The sequence below is a fragment of the Gamsiella multidivaricata genome (genome assembly GCF_025024155.1).
Source record: "Gamsiella multidivaricata strain RSA 2152 chromosome Unknown BC939scaffold_144, whole genome shotgun sequence".
Classification (NCBI taxonomy): domain Eukaryota; kingdom Fungi; phylum Mortierellomycota; class Mortierellomycetes; order Mortierellales; family Mortierellaceae; genus Gamsiella; species Gamsiella multidivaricata.
In genome coordinates this window covers 1-13792 of record NW_026251852.1, presented here as the reverse complement: position 1 = coordinate 13792, position 13792 = coordinate 1, and the positions used below count along the sequence as shown (strand labels likewise).

Here is a 13792-nt window from a genome sequence, read left to right as displayed (position 1 = left end):
GGGGATGGAGAAAAGGCGGATGGCGTAAAAGTGATCACGAATGGAGAAGGAAAAAAAAAAAGAAAGAAGAAGGGTATATCGGCTGATAGTCCAGCCGCCCGGTTGGGTTGTCTACAGCGGATGAAGGCGACATCCAGTGAAGTCCCTTTCCTCCTCTTTCCTTTTCTTCCTTAAGGCGTTGAGCACACGGCTGTCCGGCTAGTCTACTGCAACTGGCCCCTGCAAAAAACATGCTCTTGACGCGTGCTGATTGGTTGCCTCAAATTGAGTTTGCACACATTGAAAACAAGCGGGGAAAGAGTGGGAGGAGCCATGTTTCAGGGTCCCATTGGACTAATTTTTTTTTTTTTACTATTTATATTCATTTACATATTTTATATCCATTTATATTCCCATGCAATGCGTGCTAGATTGATACGGTTCGACATTATTAGCTCCTGCGGTCTGGACCACCACTTTAGACGCGCTTAAGCGAATCCTCCGCGCGGATCTTGGCCTGCCTAGCCTCCATGTCCGACTTCTCCACAAGCTCCTCCACCTTGTTCTTGCCCTTCTCGGTCTCCTCAATCAATGCCTTCTTCAGCTCCGCAACCTTCTCCTTCACATCCTCAGCAGTGTCCTTCGCTGCCGCAACAGTCTCCTGGATCTTCTCCTGCACCCTTTCCTGCACCGACTCCTCATTCTTCTCCACAGTCTTCTTTGCGTCCTTGGCAGTCTGCTTCACTTCCTCCACAACTTGGTTACCGGTGCTGCTGACCTGTCCAGTCAATTCGCGCAGTTGCTTTTGAAGATCCTGAGGGATATATTTCGAAAGATCAGACTGGTTCGCGCGTGCGATCAAACGGTTCGACGACGAGGGGAAGAAGTATCCAAAGGCCAGGGCAGAGAAGGCGACGGGGGACAGGAAGCGGAGCAAAATATTGCCTATTCAATTGCAACGCAAAGAAGATACAGGATGTTCAATAAATCAATTCCTTTGTACCTGTCATGATGCAATGCGTACACAGTTTTGTATGACTAGACACATACGGCGTCTGGCAAAGATCGATCCAGCAAAGCCGGCAACAACGACATAGATCGCAGCAGGCATGACTTCCTCCTCCTTGACCAGAACCGACTTGATGTTGCCTAGATTGAAGAGGATAAAGTAATAATAATACATGAGGAATGTTAAAATTGACATGACGCAATAGCTCGTAATGGAGAATCTACCGGTGCAGTGCATTCCGCTAAACTGTCGAGACAAGAACCAGAACACTTACCCTCAGCCTCCTTCTCGAGATCGACAACCTTGTTGGTGGCCATCTGGAGATGGTACTTCATGCCTAAAATCTGACGATCCGTCTCCTTGCGTGCTGCGCGAAGGACCTCATCCAAGCGCGTGGGTTCCTCCTTAACCACCATCTCAGGCTCAGGCTCGTCGTAAATAGGGAGCTGAGTTGACAAAGGTAAAAGAAGAAGAAGAACGTTAATGCCCGCATTGTATATTAAGAATGTTCCAACAGACACAGATCGTTCCTGAGCAATTGAGTCGATCAAGAAGGTACTGGAGATTCAAGGGTAAAGGACATTCCACGCCTCTGCTTACCTTCTGCTTGCGCTCCTTGCCCTCCATGAAAGCAACAGCACCGCTAGTGCTGGCCATGAGTCCGACGCTGGCGCCGAGGACGACCAAGGACTTTGTCTGCGAGGCAATTGAACACGAGAAAGGATTTACTTGTTAATGGCATTGATCAGGTACCACTCCTGACACAGTTCATTTTTAGTCGATATGAGGCGCGCGCTTAATGGCAGTTCCTGGATGTATATGTCGTCCCGGTAATATGTTAAGGTATGAGTTGGTTCTAGTAGCCTTGCTATGCGCAAAGTCGAGCTCACTTCAGCTCCAGAGTGTCCCAGTTGTTGGTGATCTCGTAATTGAGCGTCGCGAAAAGTAGATCAGCACCAAGTTTCCCGGCATGGCTCCTGTTCCTGTTGCAGCTCCGGAATAGATCCCCCCGACTGGCCTGTACCTTCAAGGATTGTGTAGCACGGAACATGGTATATGAAAATAGAGAGATTTGATGAAAAAGAGTGGGGAGTGAGGGATTGATTGACTAACTGTTGCCAACAATGAGATCATCGGAGCAAAAAAATCACGGAAGTGTGCCTGGCCGTTGAAAGTCACGTGGATCTGAATGGTGAATGCAATTTTAAGGGTCACTCTGAATGGTGATCATTCCAATCGAACTGGACATGCCCAATCAGCATCCCTTCATTCCTCAAGGAGTAGGTAGAACAGATCAATATTCACGATCTGCTCATTCAGCACAACCAACCGCACCATTCAATTCGAAAAGATCCAGATTTCTGAGTAAAATGACATTTATTTTGAATGAGGGTGGCGGTCTACTATATCATCTGGGGTCTAAAACATTGCCTTCGCAGCGGGCCAGGAGATTTGGGGGTTGTAAAAACTTTAAAAACGCATTTCAATATGATGGAGTTGAGATCATTCATCGATGCAGAAAGCTCAGGCTCAGGTTTTTTAAGCCAAAATGTACTTATTTTTCCTCCTGGGCGCCACTTTACTATGTTAACTGGGCCCTCAAGAGATCCAAGGCTCTTGATACTGAGTGAATCCGTGGCAGTGAATGTTCAAACAAGTGCATTCTTTGCACATTCCGTGATTCTGAATACAAAGAAATATCACATTTATCTACCGGCTGTCTATGAACGAACAAAAAGTGTATATACAACATCATACAGCTGTGTGCCTAGTTCTTGTATGTCCAGATCGCGGAACCATCGCCCTGGAGAACGGGGTGCTCTGAACGGTGGTACAGGTTTCTGGCACGGATGTAAGGGTCGAGCTTGAAGTACGCGACCCTCAATTCCTTGCTCACCGCCAGTCTCTCGGCCTCAATAACCTCCTCCGAGCGAGCGCCCTCTGTCTTTTTGCATGCGATCCACTCGCGTGTCAGGGCCTCAAACTTCCACATGATGGCCTTCCACTCCTCAAGCAGACGCTCGCGCGTTTCTGTGTCCTTCATGCGGTCATTCTCACCAGCGACGGGAGGGATGTACTCATATGTGTACTGTTCATCCAAGTCAAAAGAAAGTATGATTAATGGAGTTGTTCAAAAGACAAAGCAACACGAAAGATGGAACAGGCATCATTACAAATGAACACTATGTTCAACATACCTGATCCTTGCCGCCTTCATACTTGTTAGGGAGATGCTCGGGATCAATAAGCTCGGTCAGCTCCTTGTCGCTACGAGTGAAACGGATCTTTGAGGCGACGACGGGGTCCAGCCAAGGCTCGATGATCTTCCAAACACCCCAGAACACCAATGGTGCCTTGTGAATGATAAGCACTCCGAGCGACTCTGGGTAGTATGCCTCAAAGCATTGCACTAGGAACTTGACAAATCTAAAAGCGAAAAAAAATGAAGGATGTTAGTTCAATGCTGCGTTATTTAAAAAAAGGGGAGGATTGATTGCTGTTTTGCGGCTGTGGTACATGAACGGCTCCTTACCCATAATCCATATTGGCGAGTCCGAATCCAGTCATGTCAAAGACCAGGCACGCGGTCTCAACTGGGGGCTGGATCAGCAAGCGGCCAGTCTCCATAACGTAGATGGTGAACTTTTCCAGTGCCTTGGCGTCCTGGTCTGCGGGCTTGTGCAGTCTAACGTTAATGAAAACGACGGGGCGTCCCGTCTTGTCGGTGCCGTGGACATAGGACTTGCCCAGCTCCATTTGCAGCTTGAAACCGCGGTACTTAGTATCGAGCTCGTCCTCGTTCTTGGACTTGACCTCCTCAATGTCGTCCTCAAGACGCCACTTGAACGCCTTCAAGATCATGTTCATGCCGTTGGTCACATTCCACTTGCGTGCTCTCAAGAATCGAAGCAGAAGCGAATCTAACCGAGAGTTAAAAGGAATATGTAGACAGTGAGTTAATAAACACATCTAAACAGCTGAATGCGAAGCAATTGAACGCAAAAGGGAAAGGGTGGAATGACAAAGAGGAAAGGCACCGTACCAGGATGATCTCCAAGGATATTGTTCCAGAGAGCAGGGCGAAGCTGTTCGACCGAAAGACCAATGTCTGCAAGGTTGATACGGGTGGTAGGGGTCTCCTCCGCGGCAGCAGGGGCAGCCTTAGAGGTACCGAACCAGCTCTTCTTTGCAGTCGCGGTCTTGGACTTGACGGAAGCGGTCTCAGCATTTGCTGAGGACGGAGCAGTAAGCAAGTCATTAGGGACATTGACCTCGCCAGAGTCGGCTATCTGGAAGATCTCGGCCCACATCTGCTTGAGAAGCTCTTTCTGGTCGGGAGTCAGCGCGCCGACGAGACCGGTGCCTGGAGGAGTGGGGAGGTCAGTCTTTGCCATTGTGGAGGAAGAAGAATAGGAGATGGAGAGATGTAGGGCAACAGCAAAAGAGGACGAGGCAGATGATGAGGAAGGTGGGATGAGAAAGCGGATGAGGGATGAGAAGAAAGAGGATGAGATGGGGCGGGCGGCACTAAGACGGCCGCTGTAGTCGTCATTATCGTTGCCCCACTGGGGATTGGCTATCTCTCCTTCTGCCCCTGACAAGATTTTCTTATGCCAGGCTCTTTCTCTCCACACACCGCACACACACACATGGGCAAACAGAGACGCCGTATCCAACTGAATGAAATTCCACTTGCACTAAGGGAAATTCGCTTGTGCAACTTGTGCAACCCCCCCCCCCCCCTTCTCTCCCATTGGTCACCTCAAATGCTCACTCCCCACATCCGCCTAGTCTATCATCCCGCACCGCCCTGCCCCGCCCACCGCCATCACGATAACCATCATGATCCCTGCTGTCAGGAGTGGGTCCAGGGGGAAGGGTTGTGACTGAAGTGGCGCCGAGATGTTGGGTCGACACGTTTCAAACCAATTATCCCGCTCCAGCCGAGTGTTCATATGACTCTTGCGCCAGATACAAAGGGACTCCATGGGGCATTGCACTTCATTGCACTGCAGTGCATTGCATCGTGCTTCGCATGCACGATCCCACACGCAAAAATTCTGGGAGCCGAGCACCAGCCATGTCGATAGGTTCTACTCTACTGGACATGTGTTGACCAACGGCAGCCGAAATTATTTCATTTTTGTGCCTGCTTTTGTGTTTTGTGTATGTGGAGTCGGTGAAGTGGAGAAAGTAGCCTAGTAATAATCACTGCTGAAATATCTTTCCCCCGCCCTCCCCCCCCCCACGACTTTCTCGAGGGGGACAAATGGATCTATCATATGTCAATAGCCGACTTTTGCACCAACGAATCATTTAGCCATTGCTCATTTTTATTCGTGAGTTCGCAAGAAGCAGAAATATACAAAGAACATTCACCGAAAAGAGAGAGAGAAAGAGAGGACTGGGGAGAAGGAAAAAGAAAATATCAGACTCAGTTGTTGTAGACCCAGTGAACACTTCCATCCGCATTCGCAACTGGCGGCGTCGTTCGGTGGAACATATTCCTCGCGCGGATGTATGGGTCCATCTTGAAGAATGCCAACCTCAAGTCCTTCGCCACCTGCTCCCTCTCCTTCTCAATCTCCCCCTCTGACCTTTTCGATGTTGCCTCGGGTGTTCCGACCTGGATCCATTCTCTCGTCAGCGCCTCGAACTTCCAGAAGGTCTCCTTCCACTCTGTCACAAGCTTCTCTTTCGTCGCCGTATCCTCCATGATCTTGTTCTCTCCAGGCTGAGCATGTGGGTACGAGTACCTATAGCGGTCCAGTCCACCCTTATATCGGTCTGGCAAATGATTTGCTGGGATGTGTTCGAGCAAATCCTGATCTGAACGCGTGAATCGGACCTTGGAAGCAACCACGGGATCCAGCAAAGGCTGGATCATCTTCCAGACACCCCAGAAGACGAAGGGAGCGCCGTGGATGATGATGCGGCCCAAAGATTCTGGGTAGTAGGCCTCAAAGATCGTGACAAGATACTTGACCATGGCGAAATCCATATTGGAGAGTGAAAACCCAGTGAGGTCAAAGACAAGACAGACGGTCTCGACGGGGCGCTCAAGCAGAACACGGCCACACTCCATCACGTAGATGGTCAGTTTCTCGAGGGTCTTTGCGGGCTGATCACCGGGATGGTGAAGGCGGACATTCAGGTACCTGTTTTTGTTGAATCGGATACTTAGTTAAGGGAATTATAATGCTATTGAGTAAAAGACAATGAGTAATGGAAAGCTGAACTTACGCAACGATGCGATTGTCGAAATCGGTACCGTGGATGTAGAATTTACCCATCTCAAGCTGCTCAAAGAACTTGGGATACTGGGCGTTGAGCTGAACATCGGTCGAGTACTTGACTGCAGGAATGTCCTCGTCCAGTCTCCATTTGAAGGCCTTGAACAGCATATTGAGCGCATTCATAACGTTCCACTTGCGCGCACGTACAAATCTCAGCAGCAAAGCATCTGCAGAAACAAGAGATTCCAAACAGTGTTAGCTCAACTGTATTATCCCAGAGTGAGCAACATTGGTTCCCTCAAGAAGAAAGAATGGAAAAGCACTTACCGGGATGATCACCCATAACGTTGTCCCATAGAATCGGTCTCAACTTGTCTACGCTCAATCCCAAGTCCGCCAGCGAGACCTTGGCCATACCGGCGCTATATCCTGCTGTCTTGGCATCCGATTCGGCCTTGGCGGACTTGTTGCTCGAGAACCAGCCCGCCTTAGCTGCCGCTTGGACTGTAGCCGATTGAGCGCCTGCGCCGGACTTGGCCTCCTTCTCGACCTCGCGCATCATGTCCGTGGAGACGACTGCTTCGCCAGAATCCGCAATCGTGAAGATGATGGACCACACTTCCTTGAGGGTCTTTTTCTGCTCGGGCGTCAGGCAGCCGGTGTAGCCGGTTCCTGGAGGTGTGGGGATGTCGCCTTTTGCCATTGTGTGTTGTTGTCGTCGTTATAAAGGAGGTGAAGTAAATGAGAGAGATTGGTGTTGAAGAAACGAACAAGGGGAGTTCGCGCTTTTATAGCTTGTCCAGCGGTTGGGGCGAGGCAAAGTCCGTTGACCGATTCCTCGGATACGACGATACCAACTTTGTGGTTTTTGACACCGGTTATTCCACCATACAAGCCGAGGTTTATTATGGTTAGTACTCACTTCTTAACCTCAAAACAATGGATATGGTATAATAGTGTTACAACTCGGAATAAAGGTACAAAAAATAAATGAGCGCCTGAAGCTGGTAACAAGGTTAATAAATTTGAGGACGCATTGGTTATCCATGCAACACAAGCGAAGACACGAGATATGGAGTGTGGGGTGAGAATGGCTCAACCGACGAAGGGGGGTTTTTTTTCGTACTGTGGTGCGTGAGAGAACTAAAACTAACCTTTTCTTTCGGCTGCAAGCAATGCGTACAACTGCAGTCACTGGGCTCGTAACAGCGCGTTCATGTGCTCATGCGTACGCACCGACGTTTATTACAAAGGCTTCGGATATGAAAATCTGCGTGTGGAGCGCGGACTTTCACAGGATAGACGGGGCACCATAAAGTATAATTATTATGCATGTGTTAAACGTAAATTTAATTGTCTACTACCCTCCCCCTCCCCCAAACACACACGCATACACACCAACTTCGTATCCGGCCGCAGCTGCAAAAGAAAAATTCAGGCAGTGTTGGTGAGGACGTGTTTTCGCTTGGGAATGGCCTCCTTAGCATTTGCTGTAACACCAAAATTAGATGGCTGAATCGATGTCGGTAATTCAGCATTCCAGTGTCATTTCTAGGAATTGCGTCCTTAAGCACATTTATCAACTCGGACTGCGAGCATTGACTTTCTCCCAGCGTACCTGATTTCCTCAGAACGAGATTTGCAAACAGGGCGAAGCACCTTTTTCCTATAAGTCTCTTCGCCGCCTTCCTTCTCTCCACCATGACTACCACTCAGTTTTAATCGTCCTTAAAAACACGCCGCAACGGGGCACATATCTTAATTGCACCGATCATTCACCGGAGGAGCCCTATAGTCTGGTAGAGTCTCAGTTCAAAATCCTGGAGGAGCTCGTGATGATGTGAACGGAGGATCTCCGCTTCCATTGCGCTCAGGTCTCAAACAAGAAACTGGCGGCCCAGGCGTTTGGGACTCATTGAATGCTCTCTGGCCTGTTGCCTGAACCGCTTCCGCCGTGCAAGCCCACGTCCGGGTAGCTCAGGAGTTCTAAGAGGCGGCACAATTTGTGTCTCGAGGGCCCACGTGTCGGTCCCAGACCGGCTGATAATCCGCCAGGGCATGTGAATTATGGCGGTAAAAACTTCGCAGATACAGCAAGTTGGATGACATCTATTCGTGCGAAATGACTGGTATGCACTTGACAACGATACCAGCGAGAGTATTCCTAGAGAACAACATCAATGGCTGAAGCGGCATGCAACATGGAGTTGACAAGTGTCTCTGTGCTACTTTGCTGCAATGCAAGTGGTAAAGACAAGCAGGATCCGAATATCTTTGATAGGTGTAAGAGACATGTACAAAAGCTTGTGCCAACTATATTTCTAACCTTGCCACAATCTAGTCTGGCAAAGTGCACCCATTGTCTTTGCATCGGATAATCATCACGGCACGGTGATTGATGCCGATACTGAGGACTTGACAAAGTTGTCATTCATACAATGGTTGTTGAACTTCGATTGCACTCTGAATCGCGGTTTCCTGCTTCTCGTTAACAAAACTGTGTGGTACCTCCCGAAGCATGGAGACAGTAATATCTATGCCTTCCTGCACCATGTCAAAGTGCTTCAGGCCCCCAAGAAGCTCGATCAAGCACTACCTATCCGTACGGAGATTGCAGTATATTTCAAGGTCAGTTACGACACGCAATTATTGGAGCTGTGGAGGAGCAAGGGAATTCAGTCAATCGATCAACAGCATGGTGTCGACACTATTGATGAACGCCCTCAGCTCCTCAAGTTATCTTTGGTATGCTTTAAGAAGTACTGGAGCTAGGCAAGGACTCTCTCATGGAGCTTTGTGTGGACCCCCTTTATCGGCCTCGAAACCCCGTCATTGCATTCCGCTTAGTGTTTCAACTTCATTGCCATGTAGCTGTACATTTTCGACATTTACTCATCAACAACAGCATTTGTCGCACAAAGGCCGATGTTGATCATATTCCTCGTGATATAGATGTTGTTGTGTTACTGGGACTTGTTGCCGTATTTTTCGTGAAGAGACTCTATTTGGTCAGCTATGCCATCAAGCCTCTTGTTGTCTTGCCAGGTTTTGCTGCGAGGCTGCCGACCATCGCGATGCAGTGATCTAAGTTCTCGAGAGTGGAGCCCAAATAATAAACGAAGGGGTCGAAATCCTGATATCCTGTTTGAAATCCTCTATCAGATTAGTACTCTCAATCGCCACGTCGAAGATTTCAAGGAGCCCTCCAAGTAGACGACAACGATGTCCAGGAGCTTGGCAACCACCCGGTTGTAGTCCTTCGCATATGCGCGTTAGTGATGGACAGCGTCTTCCGCAGCCCTTGGAAAAAAAAAAAAAAAAAAAAAACTTTGGCTCCTGTGTAAGGCCCGGTACGAATAGTGGCTGTAATACTGGGGTCGGTTCATCGCTGCCATTGGGTGTCCAATAGGATAAGAATAGCGCGCTTGATGGAGAACTTTTGAGCACAGAGCATCACTCCTAAACCTTAAACCCTTAAACCTTCTGAAGCGTGACCCTCAAAACGATTTCCATCACCCATCAACAGGTTCAACACCATGTCCACCGGCATCAGGAAATCCTCCCGTCTTGTTCAGAAAGCGGCCAAAGCAGCCCTTCATGAATCTCCTCCCCCGGTTATAACCAAGCCCAAGAAGACAGTTGTCAATGCAAAGCAAGCGAACAAAGCACGCAGGCTGACAGTAACCAAACCCGGACCGCGCAATGATGTCAACACATGCAAGAAGCAGCGCCTAGTCAAGAAGAAATCAGAATTAGTGAATGAGCTTGGGACCGACGCAATTACAGCGACACGAACAGAGCGATCGATTTTGCCTAAGGGAGGCAAGACGCTAAAAACCAAAAAGCGAGCAGCCATCTCAGAGGACGCTAACGCGGCGGAGTGCGAGGGTAAACCCAAACGACCTCGTAAACGAGCTAAGGTGCATGGGGCATCTACCGCCGCACCTAAAACAAATCAGCCTGGACAGCACTCACCAGAAGAAAAGGAAGCCATCACGACTTTGGTGCAGCCTCCTCATCCTGTGAATCCAACGGATCCATGTTCTCTGCTTCCAACAGAGGTCTGGCACAAGATCCTGTCCCTTCTGCCGCTGTCCCAAGTCGCCAGGATTTCTGTTCTCTCGGAAACATGGCTTGATGGGTCGCGTTCGTTTGCGGCCTGGAAGGCCATATGTCAGGCTGCCAACCTCGGTGAACCCAAGAAAAAGTATCGATCTCATATGGCACTCGTCTGTGTGCACTCATTCTGGATCTGCGACAGATGTTATTCACACAAGGCAGGCAGGGAGAGACCTTCAGACATCCCACTCGCGATGGCCGACGACGATGATAATGGACTCATTTGGTCGCTGTGCCGCGACTGTCGCCTCCAATACTACAAGAAGCATCCTGAGCCCCTCCGAGAGAACGATGCTGGCGCGTATGAGTTTCGGATGCATAAGATGCCAAAAACAGATGCCTTTTACAACTATTCTTTCACCGAGACGGATCTCAGAGACCTTCACTGCGATGTACGACGGAATCCCTACAAGCGTTTAGGCACCCCGATGCGATTGTACCGTACCTATGAGCTTCAGAAGCGCGCTCTGGAACTGCATGGAGGGTGGATCGGGGTCGACTGCTGCAAGAATAAGGTGGCGAGGAGCCGAAACAGGGCGTTTACGATCAGAGAAAAAGGCAGAGACCCAAGCGCGGCAAAGGGCAAGGGCAAGGGCAAGGACGATAACAAGAACAAACAAGGAGTTGACAATGCTGGTGTTGCGGAAGGCAACCAGAATCAAGACGAGACTAGTCGTGCGAATCAGGATGAAACCAACAGACAAGGGCAAGGCACCAGTCGGGAACAGCTCGAGGACGGTAGCAATGTCGACAACAGCATTGCGGGAACAAATAGATGCGCAGCTTTAAACGCTATTGCTGGTGATATTGCGGGTCCCCTCGCTATTGAGAACGAGGTCCAGAATGCGATCCAGGTCCAGGTTTAACTAGCCTGTGACCCATGATATTGTACTTTTACAGTCTTGCGCATAACTTCCTTTGCCCTTACCACTCATTTTGCATGCTCATACTATGCCATGCTTCTGAAAGGGTTGATATCAGCAATAAAAATGTATTCGATTCAGCAATTGCTCATTCTGTCGATAGCTGGATCCAGAAGTTCAAAGATAGCCATGCTATATGTCTGTATGATTGACACAACCGCAGTCTAGCATGCACTTTCACCCGCTTTTCTTCAAAAACTTAAAGTTACAGAGAGACATGTTTTATTGTTCTAATGCTGGTGACCCTATAGGGGCCCATTGATTGTCCTGATCTTATGCCCAAGCCAAATTTTCCGCAGCTTTTCGAATCGTAAAAGATGTCGGGCCACTCGCGCCTCGATGGATGTGTCGCACTGAAGAGCTCCGGCGCCGTCCTTCAACGCGGTGCTCTTGGCCCTTCCGTCCCTCCACAGTTGGATAGTCCGATCAATCTTCTCTTTGGTGTTCAGTCCATGGATCCTGATATGCAATGCTTCCAGACCCTTGCAACCCCAAGTCACCTGTTCAATCTCATCGATATGCATCTCATGTAACGAAAGACAGAGTAACTTTAGCTTTGTACAGAGCTGCGGTAAAAGATCGATGGCCCGTCTAGAATGCTGTAGTTGATCCGTTAGCGCTGGCACATTGTCGGATTCGAGAAAACCATCATGTGGGATGAATGTCATTAGATGTTCCAGCGTATTATGATGAGAGAGTATTGCCGTGACTATATCTGCGGAAAGTATCTTATAGGAAACGACGATAGTACTCAGATTTCGGAAGACTTGTAGCAGAAGGTCCTTCGTAATGTCGCCTCCGGTTCCGGTATGGAGTCCTTTCAGTAGCGGACAGTATCGAGCTACGTCTTTGGCGATGACATCCATGGAGATGGTGGGTGTTGGTGTCCGATACTCTGTGTTCCAATCTTCGAGGTTCGGAAAGTGGATAAAGAGCGAAGGCGCGCCAGGAAAGCTGGGATCCATTGTGAAGACCTGGTTGATCGAGGCGTAGAGCTCCTTCAAACCGCAATGCTGAAACATGTCGGACTCGAAACTACAATGGATGACTATATCTTTCATTTCCAAAGTGTTGAGGAGGGGACATTGTTGCAGTAGCGCCGAAAATGCATCTCGTGTAAGCTTCAGCCTACTGATGGTGAGTGAGGACAATTTCGAGGCTGTTGCAGTTCCGGGACGCTGATAGAATGCTTCGAGCGATAAATACGACCCTGGGGAAGCCAGACAGGAGATATCCAGGGATAGGAGAGTGGTGCTGCTGCGGCGGATAATGTCGTTGCATAGAAGCGTGCCGTATCTTGCACAACCACTGTGAGATGCTCCAGCTGGGACGCCTGTGACCAGAGGATGATGCTCAGGTCGGACTCTTCTGTAAGGTTCTTGACGATGCGAATGTACTGTCCATATTTTCGAAGAGCGTCTTGACCGAGATGGTGGAGATCCATTTCCTCGTCAAAGTCGATGGCGTGCCATATAGGATACACAAAGTGGTCTGTCCAGGCCTTGCAAACTTGCGCGCATGCAACGGTGTCCTCCACGGCAAGGAATCGTGCAACCTGGGCACGTAGCTCTGGTATCTGGAGTGGATTCTGGGGTGCTTTGGTCATGGAGAAGAAGAAGGAAGAAAAGGTGCGGCGTGGGTGTCTGTCAGTCGTGAAGGGGTTTGTTCTGTTTAAGAAAGAAAAGCTCTAGTTTATTGGCAATTGTGTACAAAGTTATTCTGCCCTTCGATGGGACTCTGCCTGTGTGTATCTTTTCAGTAATAAACTTTTTTTTCTTTTTTTTTGTTAATGTATGCGGCTTGGATGTGATATACCTTAGGGATCCATGGCTCCTCGGAACTCTATCATCTCCAGAATAGAAGCCTGGGCAGATTGGGTGGGACAGTTAGAGTCCCATCTTGGTCGAATAGTAGGCTTTAGTCTTCATACTTATTCGACTACGCTGAATATAGCATAGACTACCTTATAAGGCAATGAAAAGTGGTTCTTGGGTTCATAGGTCGGTCGCAACGTCTCATGTTGCTGTTAGCTGTGCACAGCCAATGTTTTCGATAGCGGAGGAAAAGTTTCGATATGTTGCTGTGCATGTACAGCCACCTAACAATTATAATTGGGCAATCATAATTTTCGCCCATGCTTTTGTCAAATTACCTATATACAACACACCAAAAGAGTTATGCAGTCGCTATGGAAATCCTCATGTCTATCGAGGAGCTCTAGGGAAACATCCTTGGTGAATATCAGGGTGGCGTATGCTGAAGGAAAGGGTTGCGGTTCGTTTAATATCTGCCATTACCGCCGCTGTACTTTTTCACGAATTCCAGTCTCTGGGACATCGTGCCGACCAGTCTTGCAATATATTCTTGTGATAAAGCACTCCATTCCTCCATTAGAGCTCTCACCAGGGCTGTAATGTCCCGGGGTTGTCTTTGTCGTCGATTGAGGGCGGTATCAAGGAGGGACCAGACATACTCGATGGGGCTCAAATCTGGGGAGTTGGCTGGCCAGCCCTCTATCTTGCGAA

At 48.9% G+C, this 13792-nt stretch overlaps 7 protein-coding genes across 7 annotated transcripts; 2 read left to right on the top strand and 5 right to left on the bottom strand.

Annotated features, from left to right (window-relative positions):
• Window positions 1-311: 311 nt before the first annotated feature.
• BC939DRAFT_65857 (apolipo protein O-domain-containing protein) lies at window positions 312-2095 on the bottom strand. The gene is made up of 4 exons (XM_051561810.1): window positions 1589-2095; window positions 1263-1434; window positions 1030-1128; window positions 312-924 (listed from the first exon to the last, which is right to left on the bottom strand). Exons 1-4 carry the CDS (start codon window positions 1643-1645, stop codon window positions 458-460), a joined length of 795 nt encoding a protein of 264 aa, XP_051406136.1. The 5' UTR covers window positions 1646-2095; the 3' UTR covers window positions 312-457.
• Window positions 2096-2756: 661 nt separating this feature from the next.
• BC939DRAFT_508666 (CRAL-TRIO domain-containing protein) lies at window positions 2757-4383 on the bottom strand (the record flags this gene model as incomplete). Its single annotated transcript, XM_051561029.1, has 4 exons — window positions 2757-3077; window positions 3187-3415; window positions 3522-3909; window positions 4032-4383. 4 exons carry the CDS (start codon window positions 4381-4383, stop codon window positions 2757-2759), a joined length of 1290 nt encoding a protein of 429 aa, XP_051406135.1.
• Window positions 4384-5423: 1040 nt separating this feature from the next.
• BC939DRAFT_497679 (CRAL-TRIO domain-containing protein) lies at window positions 5424-6972 on the bottom strand (the record flags this gene model as incomplete). Its single annotated transcript, XM_051559736.1, has 3 exons — window positions 6553-6972; window positions 6233-6452; window positions 5424-6147 (listed from the first exon to the last, which is right to left on the bottom strand). Exons 1-3 carry the CDS (start codon window positions 6926-6928, stop codon window positions 5424-5426), a joined length of 1320 nt encoding a protein of 439 aa, XP_051406134.1. The 5' UTR covers window positions 6929-6972.
• A 1433-nt stretch (window positions 6973-8405) lies between these two features.
• BC939DRAFT_482338 (uncharacterized protein) lies at window positions 8406-8997 on the top strand (the record flags this gene model as incomplete). Its single annotated transcript, XM_051559110.1, has 2 exons — window positions 8406-8508; window positions 8567-8997. The coding sequence occupies 2 exons, from the start codon at window positions 8406-8408 to the stop codon at window positions 8995-8997; spliced, it is 534 nt and encodes a 177-aa protein (XP_051406133.1).
• Window positions 8998-9705: 708 nt separating this feature from the next.
• BC939DRAFT_470504 (uncharacterized protein) lies at window positions 9706-11358 on the top strand. The gene has a single exon (XM_051558123.1). It carries the CDS (start codon window positions 9762-9764, stop codon window positions 11208-11210), a length of 1449 nt encoding a protein of 482 aa, XP_051406132.1. The 5' UTR covers window positions 9706-9761; the 3' UTR covers window positions 11211-11358.
• Window positions 11359-11484: 126 nt separating this feature from the next.
• On the bottom strand, window positions 11485-12827 carry BC939DRAFT_497677 (uncharacterized protein). Its single transcript, XM_051559735.1, has 3 exons — window positions 12720-12827; window positions 12641-12675; window positions 11485-12547 (listed from the first exon to the last, which is right to left on the bottom strand). Exon 3 carries the CDS (start codon window positions 12326-12328, stop codon window positions 11513-11515), a length of 816 nt encoding a protein of 271 aa, XP_051406131.1. The 5' UTR covers window positions 12329-12547; window positions 12641-12675; window positions 12720-12827; the 3' UTR covers window positions 11485-11512.
• Window positions 12391-12873, bottom strand: BC939DRAFT_482336 (uncharacterized protein; the record flags this gene model as incomplete). The annotated part of the gene is made up of 1 exon (XM_051559109.1): window positions 12391-12873. One exon carries the CDS (start codon window positions 12871-12873, stop codon window positions 12391-12393), a length of 483 nt encoding a protein of 160 aa, XP_051406130.1.
• Window positions 12874-13792: the final 919 nt, after the last annotated feature.

Excerpts from the sequence above, each read along its gene's own strand:
- BC939DRAFT_497677 (XM_051559735.1), bottom strand. The coding sequence starts at position 12,328 with ATGAAAGATATAGTCATCCATTGTAGTTTCGAGTCCGACATGTTTCAG.
- BC939DRAFT_65857 (XM_051561810.1), bottom strand. The coding sequence starts at position 1,645 with ATGGCCAGCACTAGCGGTGCTGTTGCTTTCATGGAGGGCAAGGAGCGC. Across the intron at positions 1,129-1,262 it reads TCTCGAGAAGGAGGCTGAGG|GCAACATCAAGTCGGTTCTG; the intron begins GTAAGTGTTCTG and ends TCTTCAATCTAG. Across the intron at positions 925-1,029 it reads ATCGATCTTTGCCAGACGCC|GCAATATTTTGCTCCGCTTC; the intron begins GTATGTGTCTAG and ends GCAATTGAATAG.
- BC939DRAFT_470504 (XM_051558123.1), top strand. The coding sequence starts at position 9,762 with ATGTCCACCGGCATCAGGAAATCCTCCCGTCTTGTTCAGAAAGCGGCC.